This window comes from Misgurnus anguillicaudatus, unplaced genomic scaffold (genome assembly GCF_027580225.2).
Source record: "Misgurnus anguillicaudatus unplaced genomic scaffold, ASM2758022v2 HiC_scaffold_33, whole genome shotgun sequence".
Classification (NCBI taxonomy): Eukaryota; Metazoa; Chordata; class Actinopteri; order Cypriniformes; family Cobitidae; genus Misgurnus; species Misgurnus anguillicaudatus.
This window is the reverse complement of record NW_027395283.1, coordinates 9,199,603-9,217,737: the sequence shown is the minus strand read 5'-3', so window position 1 is coordinate 9,217,737 and position 18,135 is coordinate 9,199,603. Positions and strand designations below refer to the sequence as shown.

The 18,135-nt window shown below is 37.6% G+C and overlaps 1 protein-coding gene across 1 annotated transcript; it reads left to right on the top strand.

The window, feature by feature from the left end:
- The first annotated feature begins 2,874 nt into the window (after positions 1-2,874).
- LOC141363181 (uncharacterized) lies at positions 2,875-16,546 on the top strand. The gene is made up of 3 exons (XM_073865772.1): positions 2,875-3,156; positions 6,316-6,838; positions 12,098-16,546. The coding sequence occupies exons 1-3, from the start codon at positions 3,145-3,147 to the stop codon at positions 13,120-13,122; spliced, it is 1,560 nt and encodes a 519-aa protein (XP_073721873.1). The 5' UTR covers positions 2,875-3,144; the 3' UTR covers positions 13,123-16,546.
- Positions 16,547-18,135: the final 1,589 nt, after the last annotated feature.

The following is an 18,135-nucleotide window of genomic DNA, read 5'->3' as shown; positions in this document are numbered from 1 at the left end:
TGGATCCCTGCAGTAGTTGAAAGTTGTACTGGACCTTTATTGTACAAAACTGCTATAGGACAGGGACAAATTGTGAAAAGACTTGTGAACCAAATCAGAACTCGCAGTGCTGATGAGATGTTGGAGATCTCAGAGAATAAACAGGATTGAGGCTTCTGCCAAATATGGATTTTGCCAAAGCACCTGTTACTGAAAAAGAAACGAACCTTCCTACAAAGATCAGGAAGAGAGAGATGCCCTCCGGCCTATTTGAAAGACTGTGTGTCAAAAAACTTAAATATCACATCTGTTCAAAACAAAACCAGACAAAAACGCAACATTTGTGACCTTTTGTTTAGGTGTTAAAATAACGTAATCATAATGTTGGAATAAAACATTTATTTGTAACTATCCTATAAACCTGAAATAAACTTGACAAACTATATATTGTTGGAAAGGTCTGGGAATATAGATTTCATATTCCAAGGCCATTTGATGGTAGAAATTGTACATTGACAGTCATTGTGTTAAATGTCACTCACCCCATAAGAATACATATGAATGATTATATATTTATAACACGAATACCCAATAAACTTGAAATAATCTTGACAAACTATATATTTTAGAAAGCTCTGGGAATGTAATTTTCATATTTCAAGGCCATTTGAGGATAGAATTTTAGTAGTGACAGTAATTTTGTTCATTTTCACTGACCCCGTAGGAGTACATATGAATTTGTACACTGTAAAAAAATCTGTAGAAATTACAGTATTACTGGGTATTACTGGCAACTAGCTGCCAGTAACTTACTGTAGATTTTACATTTATGCTATTTAGGCAAGGCAAGGCAAGTTTATTTGTATAGAACATTTCATACACAAAGGTCATTCAAAGTGCTTTACATACAGTAGAAATGAGAAACCAATATATAAAAGAGAAAAAAGAAAATGTAAAAATAATAGATACACGATAAAATCACAATAAAAACAAAGATGAGCAGCTGTTATGTGATTTCGATCAATTTCAGGTCAAAAATAAAATTTATTTCGGAATTGTTCCTGATGCATCCCTGATTAAACAACACACCCTACTATTTTAGGTTAGTTTTTATTTACTAATGATTCTTATATGGCAAAAGTTTGTTTAAAGTTAAATAAACATGAAAGATTTTCATTCTTTATCTTCTACAGTAAGTTACTGGCAACCAGCTGCATAATTACAGCAAATTTTTTACAATAAATCTATGAATATTCAAAAATCTTGACAAACTATATACTGTTGGAAAGCTCTAGGATTGTAGTTTTCATATTTCAAAACCTTTTTGCATCAAAAACAATGCAGAGACAGTAATTTATTAATTTGTGACAAGATAATGCAACTAACCGTTGACACCTAGTGGTCTTCATTGGTAAAACCACTAAAAGTGTGATAGAAACCTCACTTTGGGTTTTTACCTTGAAATTTGGTTCAGAACTAGTTGAGACTTGTGCCTTTATTGTTGTGGTGTTTTGGGAGTAAACATTTTAATTTTTATATAAATTTGATTAGAGCAGTGGTTCTCAAACTTTTTCAGTGTGCGGCCCCCTTTGTGTACGGTGCATTCCTTCGCGGCCCCCCCAAAGAAAATATATGACAAAAAATAGCTCTAAAACTTCACATTTTAATTAAACAAAACATTAAATTATACAAAGTAGTGCTGCCTTATTTTTTTAGGTTTAATTTCACAAAATTTAGGATAAATTAATGTATTTTATAAAAATGTCATAAAACTGGGGCCCCCCTGGCACCATCTCGCGGCCCCCCTGGGGGCCCCGGACCCCAGTTTGAGAACCACTGGATTAGAGAGTATAGCATTATAGCTTTATTGCATTATTTTTATTATTTCAAATAAGTTTAAACTGGTATGATATAACTACTTTTTTTATTTTATTCAACAACTTCAAACACTAAAGTGTAAAACTTTGAAGTGTCTTCTTTAAAACAAGACCAAGATTTTGCTTCTAGGCCAAATGTATCTCATCTTTATTAATAGTTTTTTGTTTTATAATGGTAGGCAGGGCTGGTGATCGGATACCGGGCATTTTCTTGGTGGGCCGACATACATTTAACCCAAAGTAACATAAACACCTGGTTATATGGTCATGATGTTTTTTAAAAGCTTTATTTCAAGGTGGTTAGTTTTACACCTCAACACAATGTCTCAGAAATGTTGCATTTTGGTCTGGATTTGTTTTCGTAGTGAACAGACGTGATATTTATGCTTTTTTACTACTTAAAGAAATCATGCCAATATATTTCAAAAGTTTTTTAAACTTCCTTTTTTGTTTTTATTTAGGCTGTGTTTTTTAAAATGTTGTGCTGCAACATTACCTAATTATTACAATGAAAATGCAACGTTGTGACAAGTTTTGTGTTTATCTGATCATAATCTCTTTCTTTATGACTTTAAAAGCTTGATGTTTGTCTTTATTCTTCAGCAATTATTTTCCCATCCCTTCTTTTCATTTAGTCAATACTTATACAATAGTGTATGATGATTTCTGGTCATAATTGAGACGCCATTGTAAAGCAGTGAGCGTCTTCTGTCTCCAGTACAGCAAGAGGCGCTGCAGCTCTTTAGTCCGCAGATAAACTCACTAAAGAAAGAAAGAAAGAAAGAAAAAAAGAGCTCGCAAGTAGGCTACAAGAAATGGGTATTACAGAATTCACAATGGGTAATATTTTAAATGAAGGGACAAATACGGGTAGGCTAATAAGTGCAATAATGAGGTTCTAAAAAAACATCGCGGTAATCAATAGAATTGAATCAGATTCATGCAGATTATCTTTGTCACACTCCAGTACAGTAGGTGGCGGTATACACCTTTACAGTTGGTTTGCAACCCGCCAGTAAACCAACAAAAGAAGAAGAAAGAGCTCGTGTGTGATGTGTTTGTGTATCCTCAGTGTTTTTCTCTCTTGCGTGTTTTATTGAGTGTAAACAGAGTCTTGTCTCTGTGTATTTAAGTGTTAAGACAATGATGATGATGAGATGTGCTGTAAATCAGTAGGAACTGATCTGTTCACGCTGGATATATTGATGATTTCATCACAGAAATCTCTCAGCTGAAGAACGAGGTGGCGTTACTGAAGACAAAGCTGAGGTCAAGAGGAGATTTAACAATGAATCGAGAGGTTTGTACGGCTTAAACATCATTTATCTGAATCACTATTGCATAGGTTGAGTTACAAATTGTTTAAAATAGGATCAGATTTACTCTGTGTGAGATTAAAAGAGTTAAAAGGATGAGACGGACAAAATGAATAAGTTGTATAGAAGGTGTATTTACAAGGTTTACATTGAACTTAAAACAACACACTAAAACTCAAGATTGTTAAAAGAAAGGAATATAAAAAACAAACATAAAACAATCTTAAAGTCCAAGTGTCCTCCTGTGTTTTCAATAGAAAAGAAGAAAGTTATATCCAAAGTCTCTGAAACGTAAAAGTTGAGTCAAAATACACAAACTTTACAGACGATACAGCAACTGTTTGTTTTAGATATAGCAGAAGCTAACAATGCGCTCAAGTTTTTTATTATAATGAATTAAATTTACATCAGACCAAGATAGACAGTCAAATAACACAACAATACAATGAACAGTAAACATGTATAAAGTCAGGGACAGGTACACAAATATATTCAAAGATTCACATATATTGCATATGATTTACTTTCTTATTACTTGAGAAAAATTGTCTTCATATATTTTAATTTCTTTTTCAAGAACCAAAAATAAAGGTTTATCTTTACGAATTTTGTATTAATGAATATTTTGCATTAATTAAAATAAAGGTAATGATAAATTATTATTTTATTAGAGGAAATCTTTGTAATGCCAAATAAAACATCTTCTAAATATAGAAAAAAGGTGGGGTCAATATCTACAATTATAAATCTAGATAAATCTTTCAATACATTTCTTACATGAGAGCAGTGCACAAAAAATGAAATAAAGATTCCTCTGCTGTATCACAAAAAGAACAATTTAGATCAATATCCTTTTAAAATTTAACAAGAAATGTATTCACTTGAAAGTATCTGTAATATTTTGAATGTAATTTCCTTTACTTAATATTAACTTATAAAAATGTGTTTGGTAATTTGTTTGCATGCTTAGTGAATGAAACACATTGTCTTGCTGCAGCAAAGAATGAATAATTATATTGACATGAATAACATCATCAGGCTTAAAGAGAAGTTTTCCTATTAAAGTGTCAAGTACATCAAAAAAGGGAGGGAACACATTGCTGTTTGACAATTAGCTTTGAATAACATTAGTACTCCTGTAGGAATTGCGTCTATAAAACAATGTTGTCTAGTGATGGCGATGTTGAAGCACTGCTTCATGAAGCCTCAAAACATTTATGAATCTTTTGTTTTGAATCATTGGTTCGGATCGTGTTTCAAACAAAGTCACTACTGTAGCGATACACATAATCCGATACATGATACTCATCTGTTTCGATCTGCTTAGCCACCGATTCGATATAAATCGATACACTTACATCAATTTCTGAAAGATTTAAAGGGGACAAAGTGATTTTGGTGACATCTTGTGAGTGTTCTATTTACTTGTTCTAAAACTAAAAGCATCAATTACACAATATAATATATGTCTCTGACTGAAAGAGAGTCTACAGCTTGCATTTAATGAATGCAAACCCAACAAATATGCCTCTTAAACAGAACATAAACATTTTGGCATGTGTCTTAAATACATGGGACATTATAAATAACAAAGAATCAACAAATAGCATTGCTTTATTTTCCAGCAGGCCCGTTGACATGAAGCTGTACAGGGCACAGGCCTCCCACTACTTTTTCTTTAACACACCTAACATGAACATTATTAATATGTTTTATGCCAACTCTATGTAGTGTCCTAAATTAGATCTAGTGAACTAAACAGTAATATCATATCTGATAATACAGAACAGTACACAAGCATGTGTTGATTTTTTTCAGCAATAATGCAATCCTCTAGATTTGACTATGGTATTGACTATAGCTGAGCAATGCATATAGTTTATTTTTCCTCCCTCATCATCTATACTCTCTGCTTATATTTCCCTGCTCTGTACAAAGAAAAAAATCTGATATCCATCTATGGAAGCCAGTAAGGATAGAATATGATTGATATTATTTAGAAACTTACTTTAGTTTTCTGGCGTGCCATCACACACGGCTGCATGCTACAAAAAGGAAACACAGACGATCCGCTTGCAGACATTGAGTTCTGCGTGCTGCTTGCGCCAGTTTGTCTTTTCATTTAAAGTGCGACTGCAACGCGTTTAAAAGCGTGAATTACTTTTCATATAGTTCAGTTGGTTTGCCAAGATTAGCAATGTAAATGAATATACCACCAAATAAATTTAATACTGGGTGTAAAACTTAAATTTGAGGCAGAACATAGGACACTTGGTAGATTTTAACTGGGCCACGTGCAACAGTAAAAGGGATCTAGAGGCCCCTGGTTGGCAGGCTTAATTCCCATATCCTGCCCATTTACCTTTAAAACGGTGTTTAGAACTGTCTTCCTTTGTAAAACAAATCACAGCATAAAGATAAAGCGAGATGAAATACAATTTTGTAATACAGTTTTGACAGCTCCCCGCTCTCTGCTTTGAAGAGTTTAAAACTAGCACTATGATTGGTCGAAGTCTTCTTTTCCCAACAGGTTGCTGCCCAATGCAGTTACACCGATAGACGAGTTGCCAAGTGCTCAAATGCACAGACAGTTGAACTCAAAGCTATCAATGGCTTTTCACGTATTTTCAAGTGACAGATCATAGCAGCGTAGTTTCATGTCTAGATGCATATCTGTTACGCAAAATGCATAAAGGTTGGCAGCTTTGTTAGCGGATGGCTGACCAAATCGCTCTTCCTGCAATCCTAACGGGGGTAAACACGGGGGATTTTAATGGGACTTGTGTATCAATACTCATAGCTTAAAAATCAATACATTTTTTAAAAATATAACAATTTGTATCGCTGAATACAAATGCAGAAAAAACTCTAGACTGCTAGATCATGTTTTGATAAGTCTTGTGAAAACATGTTTAGAATGAGTTTTGTGGACTTATATCAGTGATTTAAAAATTGAGCTTTTTCAAAAACCAAATTTTCTCTCAAAAATACAAAGATGTACATACATGTAGCTCATATAATATTGTAGCCCAGTTTGTGCTGAACACAGTGTTATGAGACTTATGATGAGCGGTAAAACATATTTCTTGTGTGACAACATCAAATCATTTCTAATCTTTCTGTTTGTGTGTGTGTGTTTTCAGGATGTAGATTGTTGTGAATCTTCAGTGTATAATGTGACTGATGATGGGAGTCTGGATTCAGTGTGTATGAACAGAGATCAGAGCCGCACACCACAACCACTGCTGGACTCTAAACTCTCTGAAGAGAAATCCAGACACACACAGAACTCAGATCTCAGTCTGACTTTACTCTGTTATACTGAATCAAAGCTCACAGACACTCAGGACACAACAGTGTGTGACAGTAATCAGAGCTTACAGGAGGATCAAACCTCCACAGAGTCTCTGGATTCTGTCTGGAACGCTGGAGAACAGCAGCAGATCCTGCAGATGTGTTCAGTCAAACTCATCGACTGCACGAACCTCATGATCGAGATCAAAACTGAACCCACAGAAATCAAAATTGAGCCCACAGAAATAGAAACTGAACTCATAGAAATCAAAACTGAATCTACAGAAATAAAAATTGAACCCATAGAAATCAAAACCGAACCCACAGAAGAGGAAGATTGCATTGATGAAGATAATGATTTTATTCCATCAGGTATGTCTCTTAACTGTTGTATTTTTTTTACATTTTTATGCGCGCACCTGTTTTGGGTTTTCAGTCAGAAACCCACTAATCAAAAGACCAAAAAATGTAAGTACTAAAATTTTACAGGAGTTTAGGATATCTTTAATACTTTATGAGGAACAGGCATGTATGCTTAAAGGGTTAGTTCACCTTACCCATATGTCATTCTAAACTACCAAGTCCTCAGATTGTCTTCACAACACATTTTCTGATATATTTTTAATGAAATTTGGGAGGCTTCTGTCTGTCCCATTGACTTCAGTTAGTTTCACAATTCTTTCCCCAGAAAAGAATGAAAGACGTCACCAAAAGGTCCATCAGTATTTTAATAATAATATTATTATAAAGCGACAAGAATACTTTTGTGCACAAAGAAAACAAAACAAACGATTTTATTCAACAATTTGGTGATTCACTGCACATTCATGAGCAGACTACAGCGCATGCTGCTGATGTCACCTGACAATGTTTTTAGTTTTTATCCGCTTTTTTTATTTAAGCCATTACAGGGCTCCAGACGAACTTTTTTCACTAGGAGCATGGTGGCCCCCAACTGAAAATTTTAGGGGCACAATCAGAAAATTTAGGGGCACACACTGTTAATCAACATGCTAACCAAATATTCACATTTCTACTCACTTCCACTGTATTACTAATAAATATTTTAATGACAGATGCAGAAAGTACAATGTGCTGTTTCAAATTCAGTGTCACATCACAAAAAAAGGTCAAATTTATGTAAAATGGATGTAAAAATTCAGTGGCACACTCTCAAATTTTGGTGGCAGTCTGGAGCCCTGTCATTATGCAAACATTATATACAATTCTTTAACAGCCCGTATAAATGCACAAATTACTTGCCAGCGTATTCTTTGTCTGTTGCTCATAGTTATGACGTTTTGCTTGTTTAAGTGCTCGTGGATTGATGCAAAAGAGACATTTTAACATAAAATCATGAATGTGATGCCAAGTGTGTTTTAAACAGTAATGACTTTGAGCAATTTAACAGAAAGCAATGAAATATTTAAAAACACACTGTAACCAGAAGACTGCGCTGTCATTCACTCTCTGTCCAGCACTAATGAATCCTCATCTATCTTAATAATCTTCAGAGAAACAGATTTGTGCCACAGGCTTCTTATGTCTACAATTGTGTGTATTGTGTCTATATCTGTCATTACACGAACCAGAACGGCACGAAAACGAATGTGAATTAAACAAATCACTTTATATATATTATACTGACCTTCAAAAAGAGGTTTTGCTCATAAGTGCATGTAAAATAAAGGAATGTGAACTTGAGATTTTTATACTGTTATTAAACTTCACAATATGCACTGCAAACGCAGCCGGTGTAAAAGCACAATGGCTATCCGCGGCAAACACTCTCCTCACGCCCTGCTCACGCTTGCGGTGTGAAACCGGTGTTTGAATAAACTAGACACGGATTAGCTACTTGCTCTACGTTTATTTAAAATTAACAGTAAGACAACTAGCAGTGAATGTGCTTTCAGGAGAGTTAGTAGATTAGCATGGGCGTATTTGAACTTGAAAAGCGGAGTGTACTGACGCCTTTCCGCGGTTAAAACAACATTCCTTTTCATGGTCATTCATGTTTATTTGATGCTATAAATTAACTAGAAGGAAGAGATGATTTGAAAGCTGAGACTTTGTTTAATATGTTTAATAACACGTCAAACACGTTGTTATGGATGTATTTCATTATCCGGTGCCGTGATGAAAACAGAAATATTATCAGTGCCTGTACACTGGAAAAAATGATTTTCAAGAAAAAATTCTTAGTATTTTTGTCTTGTTTTCAGTAAAAATATCTAAAAATTCTTAAATGAAGATGCTTTTTCTTGATGAGCAAAACAACCCAAGAAAATAAGTCTAGTTTTTAGACCAAAAATATTACATTTAAGTGATTTTGTGCATAAAACAAGCAAAAAAAATCTGCCAATGGGGTAAGCTCATTTTTCTTGAATTTAGTGTTTAAAATGTTCAAGATTTTTTGCTTACCCCATTGGCAGATTATTTTTACTTGTTTTATGCACAAAAGCACTTAAATTTGATATTTTTGGTCTAAAAACTAGACTTATTTTCTTGGGTCGTTTTGCTCATCAAGAAAAAGCATCTTAATTTAAGAATTTTTAGATATTTTTACTGAAAACACGACAAAAATACTAAGAATTTTTTCTTGAAATTCATTTTTTGCAGTGTAAAGGGTGTTCACATTATAACGATAACTATAAAAATATAGTTTTGAAAATCTTTTTATATTAAAGATAATAGCGGAGTTCACGTAACAACTATAATGATAGCGATTTAACGATTTTGTCCCACCTGATGAACGATAAACCATTGACAGCCAATCAAATCTATTTGAACTTTAAGTGCACGTGCACTTTAAATGCAGTAGCAAAGCTCATTGCTGAGGTCTGTAGCATAAAATTACCTCAGGTATCCAGCGCTGATGCAGTTGCTGTGAAATTTACTGCTTTTTCTACCACACTGACAACGCTTAAAGGTAATATATTGTTACACAAACTACTAAATTCATTGTTTAGTTACGCGAAACGCAGCGAGTTGAGGACATTTGCTGGTTACCTGCTGTGTAAATGCAACAAGAACAGCATATTTACTAGGTGTGTAATGGTTCTCTGTAAAGAATCAAATCATTTGAGGTGCACAGTAAAGTTGGTACATCTAGTATTATAATATAAGAAGTGCTCTTAGTGAAATGTTGATTTTGGCAGAGGTTAAAATGGCTTAGGTTTTAATTTTTGTAAATAAGCCCTGTTGTGACCAAAGTGTACCGAAACCGTGACCCTAAAACTATGATACACACCGAATTCTGAGTAATTTGAACCGTTACATCCCTAATATTTACATTCAGTGACATAAAAACGTTATGCAATTTTTTACATTACAAGAAATATCCAATATTAGTTAGTGCCATTAATGGCAAGAGCTTTGTGTGAGTGCCGCGTGCGTGAGCGAATTAGCATGAAGTTATCATTATGATGTGGTCACTATCACTAATATATTTATCGTTGTAATCATTCATCTTAAAGGGCGTTTTGCAGGTAAAATTTTTCAACGAATTTGTGCAATTTGCTTGTTGATAATAAACATTTAAACTGTTATCCATTGTATTTTATGTTGTTGGGTATCACAAAACCCGAAAAAGTATGAAAAAGTACAGCAATTTGCAATGATTCTCCTTTCCCTCACAACGCACTGTATGACGTCACGCTGGGGAGAGAATTTACCAAAGCCGCCTTGAGAGCATTGAGAATGACTATAGAAAGACGAGTAAAGTACAGTTCTGATAGCGCAGATAATAGATAAATACATACATACATACATACATACATACATACATAGATAGATAGATAGATAGATAGATAGATAGATAGATACATAGATAGATAGATAAGATAGATAGACAGATAGATAGACAGACAGACAGATGGATAGGCTAGTATAGAGAGATAGGCAGACAGCCAGATAGCATAAGGTTAGCATATCTTCGTGTAGAAAGTAAACAAACAATTAACATACTCGTGCATGCTGGCTTGAGGGGGTCCATGATCCTGCCTGAAATGGGTGTAACTTTATGCGATCTTCAGCACAAACGGTTTTGGCAGCATGTCTCATCCTGGAAGGTGAGTGAAGCACGTCACGTCTGTTCGCGGGGACCAGCGACCCAAACGCACTCACTTTCTTACAGCCAGTAACGGAATGGCAATCGAGAGAGTCGGGACTTTCACGGGCCGATCTGATAATAGTTATACATTTCGAGTTATATTAGCAACACCGTCTGGCGGCGTGATGTGCGCCGGTTCCCGCAGCCCGCTGGTCAAACTGTGCAGGCAGCCTCTCTGCTCAGTAAAGTATATAAAAGTGCTCAACCTGTTCGGCAGGTCCAAACATGTACAGGATTTATAAAAATACGGTGATCAATGAGCGGTTCCTCCTCAAATGGCTTAGCCTGTCGTGATGTAAAAAGCCGCCGAACGCCTGTTTATTACAGTATGTATGCGGTCGGATCCGAGTGTGCTGCAGCTGCTGACTGCTGCTGCATATAAAATTATCGTGTGATTCGTTATAATCGCATAAACAATATAACAAAGCATCCTTTTATTTCACAAAACAATATATTTGAGATATTATTTGATAGACTAGTAAGTGTGGATTAAGGATGTTTAAAAATCTCTAGCCTGGTGGTCAGGACATGAATGGATCAAATCAGCAGATTTGCGAAGTTTTATTTATCTCCACATATATCATAAATAATAATTAGCAAGGTAACTTTGCAGTATAACACATTATATATTTCCTACGATGTATATATGATTTCCAAATTATATACGTAAGTATTAAATAGCAATAAATGTCTCATCTATCTCTATGGCTCTGGCTGAGTCTTTCTCAACTTCTCCCCAACGTGACGTAATCGCAGAATTGCGTTAAAAAAACCGTTCATACCAAAAACGTAAAAAAAGTGGTCTTTAAGACCATTTTTGAGACATTTTAAAAATTATACACATATCTTGAGTGATTTATGTACCCATTAATCGACAGTGGTGGTTAACCTGCAACATACACTTTAAGGGTTTTATACACTGTTGTCGTGTTATTTGAGCTGTTTCTGGATGAAGGCAGACTGCTGACAGCGAGTCGTAGAGTTCAGATAAAACTTCCTAATAACAAGTTTAACGAATTTGTGCTTGGGGTGTGTATCTAAAACACACGCGCACTTCAGTAAGTGCGGTATAATGCGATTAAAGCATTTACATGGACGCACACTGCGATTAAAAACTGCACACGTCACCTCTTTTAATACGATTATACTTACTGCAATTATGAGCTTAATCGCATTATTATAATTGAAGTATTGCGTTTACATGAGGTAAAGTATAATCGCAGCATTGCCAAAATCCCACTATCATCACATTATGAGGGTGCATGTAAACGTGGTCAGTGTCTGCTCTGCAATGTATTTTTCACTGCGTGAGAACATGGTTGGGCGTGTAACACAGACTGTTAACTATTGTTTTTAATAAGTATTTAAACATTCTTTATGATAAAAATATAAAACACGGTTTTGGCAGTTATAGAGTTCTAATGACGGTGTTCAACTATAACCGTCGGCTCACAGTTATATAAGAGCCGTCATACCCTTAGTGAAAAGACAATTAAATTGTTTCATGTTTCTTTCAGATGTGAAGAGTGATTCATGTTTGGATATAGAAATAACGTCCTCAACATCAGAAGAGCGACTGACAGCACAAACTCTTTCCTGCATCACCTGTGGAAAGACATTCAGCTCACAGAGACTTTTAGAGAGACATGAGAGAAAACACACAGAACAGAAACTCTTCACCAGATCTGAGATCAGCTTTACTATCTTACAAGAGAAGAAACTTCATTCAGAAGACCACAAAAAGAAGAAGAAGAATAAGAATATTCACTTTAAAGAGAAACTCTATCATTGTTCACACTGTGATAAACATTTCTGTCATAAATATCGGCTGATAGTCCACGAGAGAGTTCACACTGGAGAGAAACCTCATCACTGTCATGTCTGTGGGAAGAGTTTCCGTCAACAGTCACACTTAATAAGGCACCAGAGGATTCATACAGGTGAAAGACCTTACAAATGCTCTCAGTGTGACATGACGTTTGCGGAGTCACGTTACTTAAAAGTCCATGAGAGAGTTCATACTGGAGAGAAACCTTACGTCTGCACTCAATGTGGAAAGAGCTTCTCAAATCCATCTCAATTAAGAATTCATCACAGAGTTCATACTGGAGAGAAACCTTATCACTGTAGTGTCTGTGGGAAGAGTTTTAGTCAACGGTCAAACTTACATAAGCACCAGAGAACTCATAAAGGTCATAAACCTTTCAAATGCTCTCAGTGTGACATGACATTTAATTATTCAGCTCAATTGGAAGCCCATCAGAGTGTTCACATTGAAGAGAAACCTTGCATCTGCACTCAATGTGGGAAGAGTTTCACCGATCTATCTCAATTAAGAGTTCATCAGAGAATTCACACTGGAGAGAAACCTCATCACTGTAATCTCTGTGGGAGGAGTTTTGATCGACATGACAGTTTAGTGACACACCTGATGACTCATACAGGTGATAAACCTTTCAGATGCTCTCAGGTTGATAAGACGTTTGCTCAGTCAGGTTCCTTAAAATCCCATCAGAGACTTCATACGGGAAAGAAACCTTAAAGGAATACTTTACAAAACTTTTTCTCACCCCCATGTCATACAAAATGTTGATGTCTTTCTTTGTTTAGTCGAGAAGAAATTAAGTTTTTTTGAGAAAAACATTGCAGGATTTCGCTAATTTTAATTGACTTTATTGGACAACAACACTTTACAATTTCAACGCTGTTTCAAAGTGCTCTAAACGATTCCAAGCGAGGAATAAGGACAGGGCTCCATACTGACATTTGAGAGGGGTGGTACTGGCACCTCCTAAGTTGTACAGCTGGTGGCGCTGGGCCTCAATATGGTGGCACCAGTCACTGAGTGGTGTAAAGAACACTAAAACTAAGTCCAAACATGTTTATTGCATTAATATATTCTAGGGCTGTCAAAAAATTAGTTGATTAATCGCATACAAAATAAAAGTTTGTGTTTACATAATATATTTGTGTGTGGTGTGTTTAAATATACATAATTATATACACGCATGTATAAATGTTATCATTACAACTGTCAGAAACTACCAGGAACAGGCTGGTTGACAACCAAGAAGAGGTTGGTGACTTCTGAAGAGACAGATGGCAGCTCGGGAACACAGCAACTGGGGTCTATGGGCTAGCACCCCTAGCCGCAGCCTCTGTGAAGAGGAACCCAAATCTAGCTACGGATCAATTAAATGAACAAAACCCCCAGGGGAGCTCGAGGGGGGGGGGTGAGAACCCTAGTTGGAAGATTTTAAGGTTATCAACCACTAGCAACGGAAAACGACTATGAGCGTGGTATGTCGTTGCGGAAAGATCAGCAAAAATTAAAGAGGACTGAAGATCCATCAGTAACTAATAAAATGTCTGGAGCAACAGCAAGCGCCACAATGCACAAGCCTCTAGTGCCTGGTGAGTCAGAGGCGGAGCAGGGCCCGGAAGCACCCCATAGAGCCCAGAGCCTCCAAGTGGTGCAAACTGTCCCTCCAGTCATGCGGCCCGAGAATAGGAGGATCAGGTGGCCTCAAGCATGTAAATCAGCTAAGTGGCAGACGTTTGATGATGATGTAGATAAGGTGCTGGAAGCGATGGCCAGAGAAAGGGCCCTGTGCCAGGGAAAGGGAACTCTTGAGCAAATCTTGAGCTGCTGCCCAAGAGCTTTGGGGAAAGGCTGGTATCGCTGGAGACATGACCAGGTGCTCAAAACAATTGCAGAGCATCCATGCTACTATCAGGAACTGCCGGAAGTCAAAGCCCTCCAAGCTAACCATCAGCTTCACCAGGGCTGGAGAGAAACCAGAAAGATCTGCCAGGGTAATATCAGGGCTTCTGAACAACGCACAGGACTGGCAGCTGAATGTGGACTTGTGCAGACAACTGAAGTTCCCTCAGCATGTCGTCAATGCCACCTTGAGACCTGACATTGTCTTGGTATCTGAGGCAACAAAGAACCTGGTCATGTTGGAGCTCACTGTGCCATGGGAAGACTGAATGGAGGAAGCTTTTGAGCGGAAGAAGGCGAAATATGAAGGTCGCGTCAACAACTGCCATAACCAAGTCTTGAAGGCAATATGCTTACCTGTAGAGATGGGATGCAGAGGCTTTGCAGGGCAGTCCCTCTACAGGGCCTACATTGCACTCGGCATGACGGGTGAGAGAAGAAGAAGGGCTATCTGCAATAGCACAGAGGCTGCAGAGAAGGCTTCAAGGTGGCTCTGGAACAAAATAGCTGGGGCCGGATGTACAAAGGCTTGCGTTGAATTTATACTAAAACATTGCTTAGGGGAAAAGCTGTAAATGTGCGTATGCACCAAAAAAATCAGATGTGTGTATCTCTGCGTATGCAGGATTCCATGTACATTCTCTTTGGTCATCCCAATTAACGCGAAATTGAGCGCACATGCACGAGCACACCACCACACCTTGTCCCCTCCCTCAATTAAATTAATATAAATATGGTACTTAGTCCAATTTGGCAAAATAAACCTGCAAGAACATGAAAATGAATTAGAGGTGCTACGATCAGAGGTAGAAACCAGAAAAAATATTTTATTTAACTTTGTCCTCTGGAATCAACAACAAAAGAAAGAAAAAAAGAGTGGGAGAGTTTGTCTGATGTATGATTCCGCAAACCTTGTCAGGGCGGTATAACACCATCCGTACGGTCAAGGCAGTGCCATCGACATTTCAGCTGCCCAATCGCCCGCTCCACAACTGACAGAGTGCAAGAATGGGCATCACGATCAGTTTGTGGGTTGGTGAGGAGGGTTAACAGCCACGTCTTTAGTGGATAACAGTTGAATAATTACACACACAAAATTAAACTTTTATATAAAACCATACATTTAAATGCATAATTTACCAGGTAGCCACCTATCGCGCACCCTGCCAGCTTGGAGTCTCATCCCAACCATGCTGTTTGTAAGGATATATGAATCATGGGTTGCCCCAGGCCACCTTGCCACAATATTTGTTAGGCCCATTTGTGTAACATATAATCTGCACATTTACAGAATGAAAATGTTTCCGATACACATATGCAAATTCTTCAGATGGTGCCTTTATAGCAATATATGTGCAGTCAATTGCTCCGATTATATAAGAAAAAACATCTATCGCTGCAAATTGGGCTTTAATGTTTGGCTGGTCACCTGCATCATATGGGAACGTTAGATACCTGGTAGACAAGCGGATGATCCCGTCCCATACAGCTGGCATTGCACTGCTCAAACACGGCTTATTCCTGAGCGGTCTACCAGTTCTCTTTGGAAAGAACTAGTTGCCAGGAAACCAAGTGTAGTAAGCACCTGTAAAGGAACGGGTAACGCGTGGCTCCTCATTGTCTCTCTTTCCCAATTTTGACCCAACTCAGCGCAGAGCTCCAAGAGTATAGCCCTTGGAAATCTGAAATAAGCCAGTTATCATCGTGGGCAAGAAAATTATTGTGGTCCCTAAAAATTAATTCTCTCCAGATTCGTCCATTGAAAATGTCCTCTAATTAAGCCAACGCTGCCATTTCTAGATGGGTTGTATCAATTAGCACATGCTTTATATATGTTCTATTAAATATTTTAATAAGACTCGTGTGACAATAATATGTCAATTAATTTATCAATTACAATTTATAAGCAATATCTGACAGCTGGTGGTGCGATAGAACAATTTGTTTGCCACTTCACCCATGAACAAAAATCATGATAAATGTACGTACACCAGGCATGAAGTTTACGTGGAGGAATGCACATTCTTCATTTATTTCACTGTTGGTTCATCTGACCATGAACGTGAGAGCTGGCGTACGTTGCGTTTTTGTGCGTACGCAGTGTTAGAAGAACGTAGAAGAACGCTTTGTGTCCGTGTCTATTACCTGGAGGGAGTTATAGGTTGCTTTTCTGAAATTGAACCTGAAATATTAAACCTTGATGACGTATGTGGTCGACCAACGTGACTTCCGGAGAACGCACCCGAAAATATGTTCGGGACGTGTCGGGCGGAACTGGCATGAATGGCCACCCTAGGCCCCAGATCCGTGGACAATGTAGATTTCTACAGAGACGTGTGTATTTTCTATGAGGACATTCTCTGGTCCTAACAACCCCATGTGTCTTCACATCCTCATCAAACAGCATATACAACACATAGCTATCGGGGACAATTGCATCCTTATGCTAAAAGTTTATTGTTTGCATGCGTTTTATAGTTTTGAAAGTTTAAACTTTCATTTTCCTCAAAGCTGCTGTACAGCCTGTCGTCTAGTGATGGGTCGTCCATGAACGATTCCTTCATTTTGAACGAATCTTTAGTATGACTCGGGAACGAGGTTGTGGCTACTCGTAGTAATTCTTTCACATGTGTGTTAGTCAGGACAGAGCCATGCTTTGATTTCACTTGTTTCAGTGTTGAAAAAAGCTGAGATGCTGCTTCATCTTCCACTAAAGGGGCTTTTAAACAATGATTCAGCAGTGAATGGGTTGATGAGAATCTGTCCTAAAAACTCTGTTCGAGATTTTCAAGCAGTGTTGCATACCGTGCAGTACACTTTTTTACAACCTCTGCTGCTTGTCCACTAGAGATGCGTGGATGGGCTATTATTTCATCCGCAACCGCATCACAAAACTCATCATCCGTCCGCCATCCATCCGCACCAACGTTTCTGACCAGTTTTCAAAACCGCACCCGCCCGCCATCCGCTGACTGGGCAATGCAAGGCGCTGCTGATGACTCAGCTGATGACAGCCGCGAGACTAGAAAGCCCTAGAATATAAGCAGTGAACTCAGGCTATGTTTACATTAATGCGTTTATACTTTAAAACGCGTTACTTTTGCTACGTTTACGCCTTTCATCTACACTACATCCCCGTTTTCGACCCTCATAAACGGATTCGTTCGTCAACGCTGCAGACCCTGTTTTAGTTTGAGAACTCAGTAGAGATGCGCGGTTGGCGGTTACAGCCGCGGACTCCGCGGTTAAACCGCGGATCGGGCGGATGACGTGAAGAAATGTAATATTTTAATTAAATTCGGGCGGGTGAAATATAAAAATATAAATATATATATATATATATACATTGTTAAATTGAATTACCTACATCCTAAAATAAAACAAGCACACTTTAAACGTCAAATTTTTATCAGGCATTAATTTGGCCCATAGTTGCGTCTCTATACATGCTACTATCAGAGATGGCGACGCGTGTGAAGGTGGTACGTGACAAACTGAAAAAGGGAGAACTAAAAACTAAGGAAAAAGAAGGTAGGAAAAGTGCTGCCTGGAATAAATTTTATGAAGTTGTTAATCAGGATGACACAAGTGCAGGCTATGTCATTTGCAAAACCTGCGAAGCTGTTTATGTGCATGACAGTCACAAGACGGGTACGTCTAACATGGTGCATCACACGTGTGTTAAACCCCAAACCTCCACGAACACACTGACAAGTTTCGTCCGTCGAGATCCCAACAGAGTACCACAGGATGTCAAATCAAAGCTCACAGATGCATGTGTGGACCTGTGCTCTATTGATATGCGCCCGTTTGATATAGTTTCTGGTAAAG